General features: G+C 50.6%; 1 protein-coding gene across 6 annotated transcripts in view; it reads left to right on the top strand.

Moving 5' to 3' along the window:
* Positions 1–18,406, top strand: part of LOC132445647 (caskin-2-like) — a 34,210-nt gene that overhangs the window by 9,115 nt on the left and 6,689 nt on the right. Inside the window, exons 3-15 of one of the 6 annotated variants that reach the window (XM_060035743.1) lie at positions 7,104–7,201; positions 7,566–7,711; positions 9,002–9,097; positions 9,957–10,087; positions 10,909–11,017; positions 11,589–11,697; positions 13,240–13,334; positions 14,026–14,143; positions 15,368–15,529; positions 15,744–15,812; positions 17,203–17,396; positions 18,014–18,077; positions 18,210–18,304. In XM_060035743.1, coding sequence (XP_059891726.1) covers positions 7,568–7,711; positions 9,002–9,097; positions 9,957–10,087; positions 10,909–11,017; positions 11,589–11,697; positions 13,240–13,334; positions 14,026–14,143; positions 15,368–15,529; positions 15,744–15,812; positions 17,203–17,396; positions 18,014–18,077; positions 18,210–18,304 — 1,386 coding nt within the window. In that variant the 5' untranslated portion in view covers positions 7,104–7,201; positions 7,566–7,567. Of the gene's footprint in view, positions 1–7,103; positions 7,202–7,565; positions 7,712–8,531; positions 8,815–9,001; positions 9,098–9,956; positions 10,088–10,908; positions 11,018–11,588; positions 11,698–13,239; positions 13,335–14,025; positions 14,144–15,367; positions 15,530–15,743; positions 15,813–17,202; positions 17,397–18,013; positions 18,078–18,206; positions 18,305–18,406 lie in introns of those variants that run through there. The other 5 variants (XM_060035736.1, XM_060035769.1, XM_060035753.1 and 2 more) reach the window with 5 other exon arrangements.

Raw genomic sequence — 18,406 nt, 5'->3', positions numbered from 1 at the left:
CGTTGGTTGTAAATTCTGCCGCAGTGAACACACTTTTGTTGTATTGATATGAAATCCATCTCGTTCATCAGACTGTATCCGTGACTGATCCAATTCACACGAAGGACTCAATACCTGAAGGCGCTGCTGGTCGATAAGCAGAGCTCGTGAAACACTCCAGGGCCTCTTCAGGGTGTCTGCGATGAGGGTCTTGCACACACATGCACGCACACACAATGGAGATATTTCAGCTCAGCCCGAGTCAACACAACCCACCCTAAACGATGGGCGAGGGAGCGATCAAACACCCGGAGAGAGGGAGGGAGCGAGGGAGAGATGTGGAGCAGCCGTATATCACTAGCTCCGCTCAAGTGTTTGTTCTACAACTCCTCCTCAATCCCCCTCCTCCACTCCCTACTCTACTCCTCTCCCTTCTCTCCTCCTCCTCCTCCTCCTCTCCTCCTACTTCTCCCTCTCCCCCCCCCCCCCTCCTCCTCCTCTCCTCCCACTCTACTCCTCCCTCCTCCTCCTCCTCCTCTCCTCCTACTTCTCCCTCTTCCCCCCCCCTCCTCCTCCTCTCCTCCCACTCTACTCCTCCCTCCTCCTTCTCCTCCTCCTCCTCCTCTCCTCCTACTTCTCCCTCTCCCCCCCCCCTCCTCCTCCTCTCCTCCCACTCTACTCCTCCCTCCTCCCTCCTCCTGCTCCTCCTCCTCTCCTCCTACTTCTCCCTCCCTCCCTCCCTCCTTCTTCTCCACCTCCACCCACTCTCCTGCTCCCACCCCGACCCCTCACTTTATCTTCCTCCTCTGAGGGGAAGCAGGGAGAAGAGTCTGGCAGTGTCAGAGGTCAGCGGGGGTCAAAGGGTTAAAGCGTGTGTTGGGTTGGGGCGGGGTTGAACTAGGCTCTTTAGATAAGATAGGCTGCCTATTGGGGCAGGTCACCCGCCCACGAGACAGAGAGCTGGGGAGAGAGAGAGAAAGCGAGAGAGAGAGAGAGAGAGAGAGGGAGAGAGGGAGAGAGAGAGAGAGAGAGAGAGAGAGAGAGAGAGAGAGAGAGAGGGAGAGAGGGAGAGAGAGAGAGAGAGAGAGAGAGAGAGAGAGAGAGAGAGAGAGAGGGAGCTAGGCGTTGGTTAATGACTGTGATGAAATGTTGAGTTAGCAGAGTAAGCGTCTCAGAGCTAATTAGCTCTTTACTCCCTGGGTGGGGTGGTGTGATTTACTGTATTTATTTATACGTGTGTGTGTGTGTGTGTGTGTGTGTGTGTGTCTGTGTGTGTGTGCATGTGTGGACGTGTGTATGTGTGTACATGTGTGGGCGTGCGTGCATGTGTTTGTATCCTCCGTAGGGAGCGTGTATCTCAAAGCAGAATATTCTTCAGATCTTGAATCGGGCCGTTGGCGCCGTGCTATGCTACGTAGCATCCACCTCAGACCTGGCCAGCCCATCCTCAGTTACCATGGAGACAAACTTCACAGAGTCTAGCCACGCTAACCTCTGTTACCGTAGAGACATAGCCCAGATTCCAGCCGGGCCAACTTCAGTTACCGCGGAAACACCTATATTCTGAAACACTCATATCAACTTCCTTGTTCCCAGCAGCTTCCCACCACTGCAGCCAGTATTCATTGGTTGTTGAGACGATGAATCAAGTATGCTCATTTGCATGTCATGTATGCATTTAATATTCAGTGGTTCAGCAGACGCTTTCAACCCGAGAGACTCACAAGTGAGGCTGATAACATGAAAAGCAAAAGTCCACATTGGAGTAGCTAGATATTTCTTGTGCTGCATGACCAAGTTCAAACAACATCAACTCGTCGAGTCAGAGATGCATTCTGTTTAGCACCAGCAATCTTTGACAGACACACACAATCTGTGTGTGTGTGTGTGTGTGTGTGTGTGTGTGTGTGTGTGTGTGTGTGTGTGTGTGTGTGTGTGTGTGTGTGTGTGTGTGTGTGTGTGTGTGTGTGTGTGTGTGTGTGTGTGTGTGTGGTCGTTTGTGTGTTTCTGTGTCGATGTCTGGCGGGTTTGTGTGAGGTTATTTGACCCTCGTGTCTGGTGTGTGTGTGTGTGTGTGTGTATTTGACGTGTGTGTTTGTGTGCTTCATATCACCCCATGGGAAGACTTCACATTGTGTCCCTTTTTCCTGATGAGGTCATGGTTGTCACTGGTTACCGGCTTGGTCAACAAACAGGGAGAGGGCGACGATGGCCAGCGTCAGAGTCTTTTTGTACAATCGCAGCGCCGCTCAGCCAATCACATTCAAACCTGTACCGTCCTCCGTTGGACGGTACAGGTCCATTGGACGATGGACAGCTCCAAGTGTTTGAGTTCTGTGCTGTAGTCGATGTAGGGGTTGAGGCACTACAGACTTACAATATATGCTCGAATAAGAGAGAACTGCTTCATACCCGCATTGTTCAAATAAATCCATGTCCCGAAAATCAACTCTGCAAAAAGAATACCGGACATATGATGCCAATAGTCTAACTCGATTTTTTTCGCAGAATCCGAGATGATCTTTTCCCAACACGCGTATGAACAGTTCTCACTTACATTAGAAAATGTGCTGAGTGTTCCCCTTTAAATTCACCAAACCCTTAAATATACTTAACCTGTCTCTCACCTTGACACCTAAAGAAATTAATCATATCAATCGAATCCCCCCAAAAAATGATTGACACCTGTATCAATCTACACGTGAGGCCGACAGCAATCCCAGCATCCAATCAGAATGGGATTAGGACTCTGGAATGTGGTCATGTGTGTACTGGTCCAGAGAGGACGTGTGTGTGTGTGTGTGTGAGCCAGGTAGTATGATGAGCCCTGCTCAGGTGAGGACTTGTTAGAAGACAGGCTGACTGCTGGAGATCCAGGACCTCTCATGAACGCACACGCACGCACACACGTTAGCCCCATCTGCCGGGATGCGCCTTGGCACTCAGGCAGAGTCAAGGCAAATGGCATTGGCGTGTTTTCTATTTATTGCCAAAACAGCTTTTAGTGACAGTACACTTCCTTATGCCTACTGATGACATAGCAAAGGGATGCAGTTGACACTCTGTGGCCCGCCTTGTGAAATGCATCTGATTATATTGGAGAGTTGCTCAAAATTCTTTGCAATGCTCCTTCCCAGTACCCCAATGGGAGCCCCAGTGCGTTAACCTGGTGCAGTGCCCCTTGGTGTAGGCAGTTGTAACACACAGTAGGGCCAAAACACTGTCAACAACAACCAGACCGGGTACAAGGTAGTGAAATACTAGAATGGAATATAATATAATGAAGAATCGTGTAAAACCTCTGAGCACTTTGGTAGTACGGCTAATTTAAATCATGTGTCAGAGGTACAGTATGCGGGTTTCACATGGTGTGTCTGTGTGTTTGAGTCTAAAGTGTGTGTGGTTTGCTCTGCTTGTGCCAGCTTGTCTGGATCTGTACTCATAAAGAACTTCTCGTAAACGTTCTGATTCAAGTTCTCCTGTGGACACCCCCTCCTCTTACATGGAAAAGTCCAGGAAACTCACTTCCTGTCACCTCCTGGCACTTCCTGTCATTGGGTTAAGGGACAAAGAGTTCAGTGTCCCAGTGTTTGTGCTTCTGTGGGCGATCTAGTCAGTCAGGTGATTATGGTCGAAAGACTAACTGTAGAGGTGCTGTTCAGTATTATATTAGACTTACTGTACTCACTGTTGATGAATACATTATTATATAGACCTACTGTAGTCACTGTTGAAGTACACATTATTATTATTATATAGACATACTTTACTCACTGTTGTTGAACACATTGTATAGACTCAATGTATTAATCGTTGATAACCACATTATTATATAGACTTACTATAGTCACTGTTGAATACATTCCTTATTATATAGACTAAGAGTCGATGAACACATTAATATCATGTGGACTTACTGAAGTGGTACTGTTGAACACATTATATCAGTGTTGAAGATCGTATCTGACAGTAACAACTTACAGTTCAAATAGTGTGTGTGTGTGTGTGTGTGTGTGTGTGTGTGTGTGTGTGTGTGTGTGTGTGTGTGTGTGTGTGTGTGTGTGTGTGTGTGTGTGTGTGTGTGTGTGTGTGTGTGTGTGTGTGTGTGTGTGTGACATTATGTGTGATATACTACCCCAGCACATTCCACTCTAAAGGGGATGACAACCCCCCCCCCCTATACCACCATAAATATATCTTCTGCCTCCACACACCACACTCACTCACACACTCACTCATTCACTATCTCTCTCTCTCTCTCTCTGTCTGTATGTTTACTTTACTATATGTGCTCAATTCTCTCTCTTGTGTATGTGCGTGTGTGTGTGTATGTGTGTGTGTTTCGTTCTTTATCTGTATGTCTCTTGTTCTTGGGCTCCTTCTCCCTCGAGGGGACGTTAAGGAGGAGGAAAGGGGAGAAGAGAGGGTGGCAGGAGAAGGAAGAGTGGTCGAAGAGTAGAGATCTGTCTCTTGATCTGTCTCCCGGTCTGTCTGTCTGTCTGTCTGCCAGCCTATCTGTCTTAGGGTAGTTATAGAACATGTTTAATGAGCGTGTTAACATCCTGTCCTGCTGTGTGTTGTGTAAGAGAAGTGATTTATACAAGCCATGCTTTAACTTGTCTGGGAATTAGAGATCTGTCTTACAAGAGTGGCACCCCACAAACACCTCCACCCCCCAGCTCTACCCTCACCCTCTCGCCTCCACCCACACCCTCTTACCTCCACCCACACCCTCTCGCCTCCACCCACACCCTCTTACCTCCACCCACACCCTCTCACCTCCACCCACACCCTCTTACCTCCACCCACACCCTCTTACCTCCACCCACACCCTCTCGCCTCCACCCACACCCTCTCACCTCCACCCACACCCTCTCACCTCCACCCTCACCCTCTCGCCTCCACCCACACCCTCTCACCTCCACCGTAACCCTGTCCCCTCCACCCACACCCTCTCGCCTCCACCCACACCCTCTTACCTCCACCCACACCCTCTCACCTCCACCCACACCCTCTCGCCTCCACCCACACCCTCTCACCTCCACCGTAACCCTCTCACCTCCACCCACACCCTCTCACCTCCACCGTAACCCTCTCACCTCCACCCTCATCTCCACTCACACCCTCTCACCTCCACCCTAATCCACTCACCTCCACCCACACCCTCTCACCTCCACCCTCTCACCTCCCCGCACACATTCTCACATCCACCCACACCCTCACCTCCACCCACCCTCTCACCTCCACCCACACCCTCACCTCCACCCACACCCTCTCACCTCCACCCACACCCTCTCACCTCCACCCACACCCTCTCACCTCCACCCACACCCTCTCACCTCCACCCACACCCTCTCACCTCCACCCACACCCTCTCACCTCCACCCACACCCTCTCACCTCCACCCACACCCTCACCTCCACCCTAACCCTCTCACCTCCACCCTCTCACCTCCACCCACACCCTCACCTCCACCCTAACCCTCTCACCTCCACCCTCTCACCTCCACCCACACCCTCTCACCTCCCCCCACACCCTCTCACCTCCCGCCACACCCTCTCACCTCCACCGTTACTCCCCCCTTACCTCCAACCCCACCCCCTGAAGATGGGCTGCAGCACTACCGTCCTTCCTGTTGTGATGTCTACAAGACCCACACACGCACACATTGACAGGCATAGTCACCACCACAAACAAAAACACGCACACACGCCAACACAAACAAATACAAACTCTCAAACATACACACACTCACACAATCACTCACTAACTCACTCACTCACTCCCCCAGGCCAGCATACACAAGCACACAAACTTGCACACACACACACGCACACATGCGCACTCACAGACACACACAAAAAGACACACACAGATGCACACACTAAGACATAAGCATGCATACACAGAACCAAACCACTCATGACACACTTTCAGATGCACAAACACAATAACACAATTAGATTCAGACCCAAACAAGCAAAAAAATACGACGGCTCTGATAGCTTTAAGAGCATTATTTTATAGCAACCCTTATACCGACTTCTAATTAAACCTGTCTGTGTGTGTGTGTGTGTGTGTGTGTGTGTGTGTGTGTGTGTGTGTGTCGGGGGGGGGTGGGGGGGGGGGGGGGGGGTGGGGGTGTAAGTTGTGGTTCTCTGGATAGTTTCAAATTTCGAGTTTTAAACAACAAACCAACTGGCTGGTTTCTGTTTTCCTGCTGGCTAATCCCTGCCGCTCGGCATGCTGGGTAGCATGTTCCGACTGGGCGTCTGTAGGAGTTTGACTCCCTTCGGCCGGCCTCGGCTGAGGGGAGGCTCAAACCGAAATGCCTGCGGACGCGACTGGATAGACCTACAGCCAATCAGATTAGTGAAGACCCATCTTGTTTGTTGATGAAAATCCCTCAACGGTGCTCCCATAGAGTCATCATATCAAACCCGCCCTGTATAAAATAAATGTTTGTGATTCACCCGGCCCGGGCTAGGTCTGCTGAACGTCAGCCTGAACGGGAGGGGGGCCAGACACCAATGCCAGAGCAAATAGACTTGAGCTCGCCAGGTTACCAGGCTAGGCCTTGGGGTTCCCATCTTGACTTGATTCTTCTTCAGGGAGATGTTTTTGGTTTGGCTAGCAGCAGGCTGGTTACCAGGAGCTGGCAGCAGGCTAGTATCAGGCAGCTAGCAGCAGGCTAGTAACAGGGAGCTGGCAGCAGGCTAGTAACAGGGAGCTGGCAGCAGGCTAGTAACAGGGAGCTAGCAGCAGGCTAGCATCAGGGAGCTAGCAGCAGGCTAGTATCAGGGAGCTAGCAGCAGGCTAGTATCAGAGAGCTAGCAGCAGGCTAGTAACGGGGAGCTGGCAGCAGGCTAGTAACGGGGAGCTGGCAGCAGGCTAGTAACAGGGAGCTGGCAGCAGGCTAGTAACGGGGAGCTGGCAGCAGGCTAGTAACAGGGAGCTAGCAGCGGGCTAGTAACAGGGAGCTAGCAGCAGGCTAGTAACAGGGAGCTAGCAGCAGGCTAGCAACAGGGAGCTAGCAGCAGGCTAGTAACAGGGAGCTAGCATCAGGCTAGTAACAGGGAGCTAGCATCAGGCTAGTAACCATGCTGTCTGTGGTGTGTTTACAGGTTCTCTGCGTTGCACCACGCTGCCCTGACAGGAACCTCTGAGCTGCTGTCGGCCCTGTTGGACGCCCAGGCTACTGTTGACATCAAGGACAGCAATGGTAACACGCACAAGTACACAAGTACACGCACGCACACGCACACACACACGCACACGTACAGACACACACACACGTACACATACACAAACACGTACAGACACACATACACATACGTACAGACACACACACGTACAGACACACACACACACACGTACACGTACACACGCGCAAACACACACACACACACACACGTACAGACACACACCCACGTACAGTCACACACAAACACACACCCATGTACAGTCACACACTCCCACGTGCAGTCACATACGTCAATGGGTGTGTGTGTGTATCTAAGTGTGTGTGTGTGTGTGTGTGTGTGTGTGTGTGTGTGTGTGTGTGTGTGTGTGTGCGTGTGTGTCAGGCATGCGGCCCCTGCACTATGCGGCGTGGCAGGGCAAGGCGGAGGCGGTGCTGCTGCTGCTGCGCTGCGGAGCCTCCGTCAACACGTCCTCCCAGGACGGACAGATCCCGCTGCACCTCGCCGCCCAGTACGGACACTACGACGTGGTGGGTGGCCTCTTCTATGTACTGTAGCTCTATAGAACTGTCTACATTAAGGACACTACGACGTGGTGGGTGGCCTCTTCTATGTACTGTAGCTCTATAGAACTGTCTACAGTACGGACACTACGACGTGGTGGGTGGGCTCTTCTATGTACTGTAACTCTATAGAACTGTCTACATTAAGGACGCTACGATGTGGTGGGTGGCCTCTTCTATGTACTGTAACTCTATAGAACTGTCTACAGTACGGACACTACGACGTGGTGGGTGGCCTCTTCTATGTACTGTAACTCTATAGAACTGTCTACAGTACGGACACTACGACGTGGTGGGTGGCCTCTTCTATGTACTGTAACTCTATAGAACTGTCTACAGTACGGACACTACGACGTGGTGGGTGGCCTCTTCTATGTACTGTAACTCTATAGAACTGTCTACAGTACGGACACTACGACGTGGTGGGTGGCCTCTTCTATGTACTGTAACTCTATAGAACTGTCTACAGTACGGACACTACGACGTGGTGGGTGGCCTCTTCTATGTACTGTAACTCTATAGAACTGTCTACAGTACGGACACTACGACGTGGTGGGTGGGCTCTTCTATGTACTGTAGCTCTATAGAACTGTCTACATTAAGGACGCTACGATGTGGTGGGTGGCCTCTTCTATGTACTGTAACTCTATAGAACTGTCTACAGTACGGACACTACGACGTGGTGGGTGGCCTCTTCTATGTACTGTAACTATAGAACTGTCTACATTAAGGACGCTACGATGTGGTTGGTGGCCTCTTCTACGTACTGTAACTCTATAGAACTGTCTACATTAAGGACGCTACGATGTGCTGGGTGGCCTCTTCTATGTACTGTAACTCTATAGAACTGTCTACAGTACGGACACTACGACGTGGTGGGTGGCCTCTTCTATGTACTGTAGCTCTATAGAACTGTCTACATTAAGGACACTACGATGTGCTGGGTGGCCTCTTCTATGTACTGTAACTCTATAGAACTGTCTACATTAAGGACACTACGGTGTGCTGGGTGGCCTCTTCTATGTACTGTAACTCTATAGAACTGTCTACATTAAGGACACTACGATGTGGTGGGTGGACTCTTCTATATAATATAACTCTATATAACTCAGTAAAAACATGCAGTAAAAACATTACGATTTGCTGGGTGGACTCTCTGTTACTCTATTTATCTTTGTAACTCTTGATAACCATATATAACTGTTTATCAATGTAACTCTATGCAGTACTGTATTTATAACTCTGTACATTCTACAGTCTGAGATGTTACTCCAGCATCAGTCGAACCCTTGTCTGGTGAACAAGTCTAAAAAGACTCCTCTGGACCTGGCCTGTGAGTTTGGTAGAGTCAAGGTGAGACAACCTGTCTGTCTATGTAATTGTCTGTCTGTCTTTGTATGTGCATGTGTGTCTGTGTGTGTGCGATTTGTGTGTCAGTATGTCTGTAATATTGCAGACAGAATATGTTTGTGCATGTCCCACATCGCTGCTCATGGAGTCATGCTGGATAATTCTCTCTCGAGGTCTTTCCCTCTCCCTCCATCCCTCCCTCTCCCAGAGGAGTGATCAGCATATCTTTCTAGCATGTCTTCTGATGCATCTGTCCGGTGAGTTGAGAATATAAAACCATGGACCACATGGGAGCAGTAATAACCAAGAGAGTTGAGGTTGTGTGACACAAGCCCTTCTCATTGGTCCTAATATTTTAAAAGAAAGTCATGTGACGTTCAATTACAGATCACACTGCTCTCTCTCCCGTGACCTCAAACCATCAGGAGCTAACCAACCCCTGGCTGACATTAGCTTAACACTCACTGCTTCAAAGCGACCAACAAAATAGAGCGTAATACCACCAGTGGATAGCGTTTTCATTTGTAACTGAAGGCTCGCCAGCTTAATGTGTTCCCCTAGCGATGTCTAGTTATTGTCAAAATATCATCCTCTGTCTTGTTGAGGATAGAATGTCCTCTGTATTCTGTACCGTTCTCGGCTGTCTGGAAGGATCCTCCCCTCTGTTTTCAGGGAGTTTGGGCTTTAAGTCCTTTTAAGGGCAGTGGGTTAAGGGTCACGTGTTATATGTGGGCCTGTGAAGTGCTTTGACATTTGTAAAGGTGATTGAGAGTGATGCTAATAAAGCCGACTTGACTGCCCTGACTCCCTGGCGTCCTTAAGGTCCTCTCAGTATAAACCTGGTCCTCCATCTTGTTTGCAGGTGGCCCAGCTGTTGCTGAGCAGCAACATGGTGGTGGCTCTGCTGGAGGGGGAGAGGAAGGAGCAGTCTGACTCCGCCTTCACCACCCCCCTCCACCTCGCCTCACGCAACGGACACCAGGACATCATCCGGTGAGACGCCGTGTTGGGGTTACGCTTTTGAACTGAAGCCTGCACTCCGACGATGTGTTGATACGTTCGTGCCACATATCGTACATCACATACGTTTGGATGTTGATGCAGCCAGCCGGTGTTGATGGGGTTTGATGTGTGGGGAGGTAGATGCAGAGACGTAGAGGAAGGAAAGAGGAAGAAGAAGAAGATGTTCAGACATACTGTATATATGTGTTCAGAGGCCGGATATAGGCACCTGTTGCTTACCTGTTGGGTGGACCAATCACAGCTCGGTATGAGGTGTCATGTGAACAGGAACAGGGAATATTTCATCAGGGACGGGGAATATTCCATCAGGGAGAGGAAATATTTCGTCAGGGAAGGGATATTTCGTCATGTTCGATGCGAAAGAATCCCTAATGTTCAACGCTGTATCGCAACAGATTCAGAACTCGTGTACTGTGTGCTCCATTTAATAATGAAGAAAACCAAAGAATAAAAGCACTTGACACAATTCTCTGTTACACACATAATGATCTGTTGCACATTTTTAACACACAATGATCTCTCGCACACTTTACCTGTATATACACAATGATCTGTTACACACCTCATAACAAGATGATATGTTACACAACTTGTATGCACAATGATATGTTACACAACTTGTATGCACAATGATCTGTTACACACTTTAAACACAATGATCTGTTACACACTTGATAAATCTCTCTCTCTCTCTCTCTCCCTCTCTCCCTCTCCCTCTCTCTCTCTCTGTCTCTGTCTCTGTCTCTGTCTCTGTCTCTCTCTCTCTCTCTCTCTCTCTCTCTCGCGCCCAGGCTGCTCCTCAAGGCAGGTATTGACATCAACAGGACGACCAAGGCGGGCACGGCGCTGCACGAGGCTTCGCTGTACGGCAAGACGGAGGTGGTCAAACTTCTGCTCGACGTGAGTCCGCCACTCTTCACACCTAGTCAAAGGGGACGATAGGCCTAGCGAGCATCGTTGCGCGTTAGCTCTGGTAGAACCATACCATTTTGTGGTGTATGGCTTCCGTAACGGTAACATCCAGTACACATTATGAAATGTATAATCCAACTCGGACCCCGGTGTATTGGAAGAGATAATTTCTTTGCAAGAACCCCAGTATGAAAGCAAAGAGCACAGTACATTGGGTATGACTGCTGTACACTAGATAGATATCCAATTTTCTATCTTGGAATCCAGTATATAAGCTATAAACACTCTTAGCTAAGAGCAGGGTACCCTAGGACTCCAGTGTGTTAGCAGGGAGGGCTCCGTGTTTGCTGCGCCAGCGTACAGCACTACAAGCTAACATCCTGGGCTTAAAGCAAACCTAGAGCCCCCCCTGCAACCATACATAAGCGACATATTGCTCTCCCTGCTAACATACGTTAGGCATGTGCTAATATACGTTAACGGTGTGCTAACATACATTAGCGGTGTGCTAACATACGTTGGCGATGTGCTAACAGCCCTGTGGTTTGTGGTCCTGCAGGCCGGAGTGGACGTCAACATCCGCAACACGTACAACCAGACAGCACTGGACATCGTCAACCAGTTCACCACCTCGCACGCCAGCAAGGACATTAAACAGCTGCTCCGAGGTGAACAGGGTCACATGACCCACCGATACTCACCTGGGACCATCATCCCGCATTTCTGTTTTCAGTCCTGGTGTCTTACGAACCGAACAAAGGGAAAATTTATTTTATTTTTTTCCGACACGAATTCTGTCATATTTTTCCTGTTGACTTTGAATGGCGATGGGTCTTTTTTTTTACCACCGCCATGAACCACCTAAACGCTATTAGAGGAGCTACATGCTAGTTTCTACCCTGAACCACCTAAAGGCTATTAGAGGAGCTACATGCTAGTGTCTACCCTGAACCACCTAAAGGCTATTAGGGGAGCTACATGCTAGTCCCTACCGTGAACCACCTAAAGGCTATTAGAGGAGCTACATGCTAGTCCCTACCATGAACCAAATACGATTTGGTTCGTACTTTAATTGGTGTGATGTCAAAAAGTGTGATTTCAAAATACAGTATTTTCTTTACATCACACTTGGTTGAAATACAGCTTAAGGGCTTGAACTGACCAATCAGGGAGTCGGACGACGCATCACATCCCTCTTTCAACTGACGAGGTAGAGAGAGAGAGAGAGACATAAGAATAGAGAGAGAAACAATGGCTAGTATTATGCTACCAGGAAACGATCTGTTATGCCAATGAGCCCTTCACAACGGCGCGAGAGAGAGAGAGAGAGAGAGAGAGAGAGCTGTAATCACAGCATAACAGCTGTGACCTCAGGAGCCGCAGACTCCCATCTAAAACACATTGTGTGTGTGTGTGTGTGTGTGTGTGTGTGCTTAAAGTTTCTTGTGAAGTTGGTCTCCTCTGTTTGTGTTATCTACTCTGTAATCCAGCCGGCTTGAGGCTTTCATGTCCCTGTATGCCTGGGAACCCGGACAGTGTGTGAGAGAGTGTGTTTGTGTGTAATGAGTGCTTGTGGGGACCGGCGGGTACCAACACCTAAACACGGGGGTCTCAGGAGGACCGCCTGCTGTTTATCTGCTCACGGAGCGATGATGAGTCTGTTTGTAAACAGCTTGACGCGGTGCCTGGTGCCTGCTGTGTTCTGCTGTGATGTGGCGTGTACGGTAGCCTAGAGAGATTTCACGCGCCTAGCATGAAATAAGCCAGGCCTCCAGCCGTCCGCTTCACCGGCAGTGTACTAACGTAGCGGTGAGCGTAGCCTCAGCGCAGTCCTGGTCCTCGCTCTCTGTTGGCTTTAGAGATTAGTTGTCTGCGTTCAGTCCGTCTTCCTAACTGTATGTTTGTCGGCGTTTCTTTGTCGGTTTACCCATCAGTCGGCCTACCTGTCTGTTTACCTGTTTGTCTGCGAACCCGTCTGTCTGTAACGGTGTGTGTCCCTGTTTGTCTGTCGACATGCCTATCTACCCGTCTGTCTGTCTACATGCATGTACCTGATGTTACTGGTTATGCAGGTGACTGACTTGTGTGTGTGTGTGTGTGTGTGTGTGTGTGTGTGTGTGTGTGTGTGTGTGTGTGTGTGTGTGTGTGTGTGTGTGTGTGTGTGTGTGTGTGTGTGTGTGTGTGTGTGTGTGTGTGTGTGTGTCTCCCAGATGCTACAGGTGTTCTACAGGTGAGGGCTCTGAAGGACTACTGGAACCTCCACGATCCCACCGCACTCAACATCCGTGCCGGGGATGTCATCATGGTGAGACGGCTACTGCACACACATCTAGAGATTCAGCATGAGGACTCAACACGTAGAGCTTGCAGCGCTTCAATGTATAGCGCTTCAACATATAGAGAATCAACATGTATAGTTTCAACATGTTGAATTATTCAAAATGTATAGACTCAACATGTAGAGATTCAACATTGAGAGGAAGTACGCAGAGAGATTTATTTTCTCTACTCGTAAACATTCCAACATTTTTAATGGAAATAGATGATGTAAGGAAGGCAATCCATAGGAAGATGAAAACCTCTTCTGTTTCCCCCACGGTTGACCTGTTCCTTCAATAAATCAGGGTTGTCTACTGGTTAGGGTCTTAGATAGGATCTGGGTTAGATCCCCAGTGTCCTCCAGCTATTGGTAGGCATCCAAGAGGCAGATATCATCTCGTCTGTCTAACCCCTACCTGCTCCTGAATGACCTGTCTCTGTACTTTCTAACCCCTACATGCTCTTTAATGACCTGTCTCTGTACTGTCTAACCCCTTACTGCTGTTTAATGACCTGTCTCTGTACTGTCTAACCCCTTACTGCTCCTTAATGACCTATAATATAATCTAACTCTTTATTGTCATTGCACATAGTGCCTGTCCCTGACATGGATCATGTTCTGTTCTCTGCTGTGATTGGTTGCTGACGCCGGGCGTGTGTTCCTAATGGGTCTCCAGGTCCTGGAGCAACATCTGGACGGGCGCTGGAAGGGCCACATCCACGACGTCCAGCGAGGGACGGACCGCGTGGGCTTCTTCCCCCCCTCCATAGTGGAGGTCATCAGCAGAAGATCTGGTACGCGCACGCAGGCCACACGTACACACACGCACGTGCACACGCACACGCAAATGCATGCATTCACACAAACATACACGTGGAGACGCACGTGCACACACATGAACACACACCTGCCTTACTCACTGGCATGAAGAGACAGTGTGACGTCACTGCTACCGTCTGACTTGAGATGGAGTGTGTGTGTGTGTGTGTGTGTGTGTGTGTGTGTTACTGGTTTGTCTTAATCCACTTCTAGCAGCTGCTGACTCACAACTTTATAAAGACAAACACAAGTGCACTCTCTCATATTCCAGTGATCCTCTACATATGTCAGAGTGCCCCCTAGAGGATTATTCATGTCAGTGCGGTATAATTGACACGCACACACACACACGCACACACGCACACGCACACGCACACACCCTACGATTACAGAACAGCAGCAGTAGCTCCAGCGGTCCCGTAAACTAACCGTGACTCACGGTGACTAGCCGTAACTAACTACACCACCTGCTCAGGAGAATGAAAGGTTCTAGGTTCTACACCACCTGCTCAGGAGAATGAAAGGTTCTAGGTTCTACACCACCTGCTCAGGAGAATGAAAGGTTCTAGGTTCTACACCACCTGCTCAGGAGAATGAAAGGTTCTAGGTTCTACACCACCTGCTCAGGAGAATGAAAGGTTCTAGGTTCTACACCCACCTGCTCAGGAGAATGGTTCTAGGTTCTACACCCACCTGCTCAGGAGAATGGTTCTAGGTTCTACACCCACCTGTGTAGCAGAATGAGAGGTTCTACTGAGTGAAAGAGGGTTTGAATTCTGACTATAGGGTATCTTGCAGACACACTGTTTCGCTCTCTCTCTGTCACTCCGTCTGTCTCTCTCTCTCTCTCTTACTCTCTCTCTGTCTCTCCATCTGTCTCTCTCTGTCTCTCTCTCTGTCTCTCCATCTGTCTCTCTCTCTCTGTCTCTCTTACTCGCTCTCGCTCTCTCTCTGTCTCTCTCTCTCTCTCTCTCTCTCTCTCTCTCTCTCTCTCTCTCTCTCTCTCTCTCTCTCTCTCTCTCTCTCTCTCTCTCTCTCTCTCTCTCTCTCTCTCTCTCATGCTCTCTGTCATGCCTCCATCCCTCCATTATTCCAGGTAACCACTGACATTACTCCATCCCTCCATCGGCTTCCTAACCTCTCCCTCCCTCTCCTCACCTCCTCCTCCCCTCCCTCCCTCCCTCCCTCCCTCCCTTCAGGGGGTACTCTCTCCCGCCATGCCTCCCTGCCAGCGCAGCGCCAGCAGCTCCTCCCCCGACCCCCCCTCACCTCCAGCCTGAGCTCCGCCCCCCAGACCGACGACTCCTACACGCTCTATGCCCCTGTGCATGTGCACGTCAACGGTCTCCGCGACAACGCAGGTATTAACCCTAGTACTAACTCACACACGCACGCGCACACACACACACACACACACACTGGTCCACGTTCGATCTCGCCTTCCGCCCATGAAACACGTGGTCTGGTCGCCCCGGTCGATTGAGTGTCTGTGGGTTCACCGACCCTGTTGTGAAAGCCTTTACCCCCTTAGCCCAGCGTTACCGTAGCGACCATGCTAGTGTTTGTGTGTGCTAGGTACCCCCGCGAGGCCCCCGTCTACCTGCTCCCTGCAGGACGTCTGGGTGCTCAGGGACCCGTGTGTCGGTAAGCCCCCCGACACCCGACCCTCGCCGTCTGCGCCCTAATACCCCCTGATACCCCACCACCCTAACCCTACCCTGCTACCCCTGCCCCGTGACGGCACGCTACCTAGGCTGTGTTTGTGTAGTTGCTTTAGCTTAGCTGCTTTAGCGTAGCCGCTTTAGCGTAGCTGCCTCAGCGCAGCTGCGTTAGCATAGCTGCATTAGCGTAGCATAGCTGTGTTAGCGACATTGAAGGCCTCTACTGCATCGCTTCAGCAGCAGCTAGCAAGGCACCCCAAGATCCCCCGTAGACCCCCCTCCTCCCCTCCCCCTTGCTGGATGACTGGCTCGAGGCTGATGCTTCCTGTAGCGCCACGCACGTCCTCTTCAGTAGGAGAGACCAGCACAATGTCCTCTTCAGTAGGAGAGACCAGCACAACGTCCTCTTCAGTAGGAGAGACCGGCACAAGGTCCTCTTCAGTAGGAGGGACCAGCACAACGTCCTCTTCAGTAGGAGGGACCAGCACAACGTCCTCTTCAGTAGGAGGGACCAGCACAACTTCCTCTCCAGAAGGAGAGACCAGCACAACGTCCTCTACAGAAGGAGAGACCAGCACAACGTCCTCTACAGAAGGAGAGACCAGCACAACGTCCTCTACAGAAGGAGAGACCAGCACAACGTCCTCTACAGAAGGAGAGACCAGCACAACGTCCTCTACAGAAGGAGAGACCAGCACAACGTCCTCTTCAGTAGGAGAGACCAGCACAACGTCCACTACTGAAGGAGAGACCAGCACAGCGTCCTCTTCAGTAGGAGAGACCAGCACAACGTCCACTACAGTAGGAGAGACCAGCACAACGTCCACTAAAGTAGGAGAGACCAGCACAACGTCCTCTCCAGAAGGAGAGACCAGCACAACGTCCTCTTCAGTAGGAGAGACCAGCACAACTTCCTCTTCAGTAGGAGGGACCAGCACAACGTCCTCTTCAGTAGGAGAGACCAGCACAACTTCCTCTTCAGTAGGAGAGACCAGCACAACGTCCTCTTCAGTAGGAGAGACCAGCACAACTTCCTCTTCAGTAGGACAGACCAGCACAACGTCCTCTCCAGAAGGAGAGACCAGCACAACGTCTTCTTCAGTAGGAGTGACCAGCACAACATCCTCTACAACAGGAAAGACAAGCACATCGTCCTCTACAATTGGAGAGACCAACACAATGTTCTCTACAGCAAGAGAGACCAGCACAATGTCCTCTACAGCAGGAGACACCGGCACAACGTAATCTACGGTAGCATAGTGGCGCATGGCTAAAGGACTAGTGTTGTGATGAATCTCTCTCTCTCTCGCTCTCGCTCTCGCTCTCTCTCTCTCTCTCTCCCCCCTGTGTGTCTCCCTCCCTCTCTCTCCCAGCGGGGGACCGTAACAGTGTAGGGAGCACCGGCAGCGTCGGCAGCATCCGCAGCGCTGGCAGCGGGCAGAGCACCGAGAGCACCGCCGCCTCCGCGCCCCCCAACGGCCTGCACCACCCCCCCGCGACCCACCACGCCCCCGGGTCCCACCACACCCCCGGGACGCCTGGGACGCCTGACCGCCACGCCACCAAGGTACACACCCCTCCCCCTCCCCCTCCCCCTAGAGGTCTTCACGGGTCAATAATGACGGACCCCTACCCTATTGGACCAGGGAAATTCGACCCCAGGCGATAATGGCGCCGGGCAAAGACGTGAGCCGGGTAGCGGCAAGCTCCCGACCCGATGCATGTCTGAGCGGAGAGAGACCCGGGCTCCGGGACAGGGTAGGGTATATTAAGGACCCGACATACCCGGTAATTCATTTGGCTGCAAAAAATGCCGTTCTACTTCTCAAAACGTCAATCGTCTCCGTTACGACACATGGTAGCCTCACAAATTAGATGGGAAGAACAGAAGTGAACGTCAATAGGCTATGGTTTCGCTGACTCAACTTGCGCTACGCCACCTTATTTGCTGCGCTTTCAATCTGATCCTCATGGTCAGCCTTGCCATCACACAAGTTAAACGGCACTTTCATGGGTTACTCTCGTGCCCAGCGCTGATCACCGGTATTACACAAAATAATAAACAGACCCGGGACTCGCGTGGATAGAAAGGGACACCACCCGGACCCAAACGCATTATAAATAGTCAACCTTAACCTTGACTGGAGTTTCACTCAACTGTGTTTTAAACGTCTTTCTGCCCAGTCGGCGCCACATCCTGGCGATTCTGGACCCCTTGAGTCTAACCAACAGCCGGACAGACCAACTGGTATACCTCGGTTCATATCCTTTATCTGTATATTTCAATGACATGGTTATTTGTTACACGTGCTGACCTGCTCCAGGTCTCTAATGCGCGTGTGGCTAATAAAGAAACCCGGATTGTGCTGTGTTGCAGCAGGAACGCCACGCAGGCAGCCTGTGAACCACCAGAGGGCGCCAGAGCAGGGCTTCACCCAGCAGTTTGTCCACCCACAGCAGCTCCTGGAGGGCAAGGTGGGACCCCCGCTGTAGTATTGGTTACCTCCCGACTGAGTACGCCTAAAAGTAATGAAGTGTAAAGAATAATAGTGTCTGTATTGTGTATTAATTGAATGC

This window comes from Gadus macrocephalus, chromosome 2 (assembly GCF_031168955.1).
Source record: "Gadus macrocephalus chromosome 2, ASM3116895v1".
In the NCBI taxonomy this organism is placed as follows: domain Eukaryota; kingdom Metazoa; phylum Chordata; class Actinopteri; order Gadiformes; family Gadidae; genus Gadus; species Gadus macrocephalus.
Note: the sequence above shows the minus strand (reverse complement) of the source record. Positions and strands in the feature narration are given on the sequence as shown.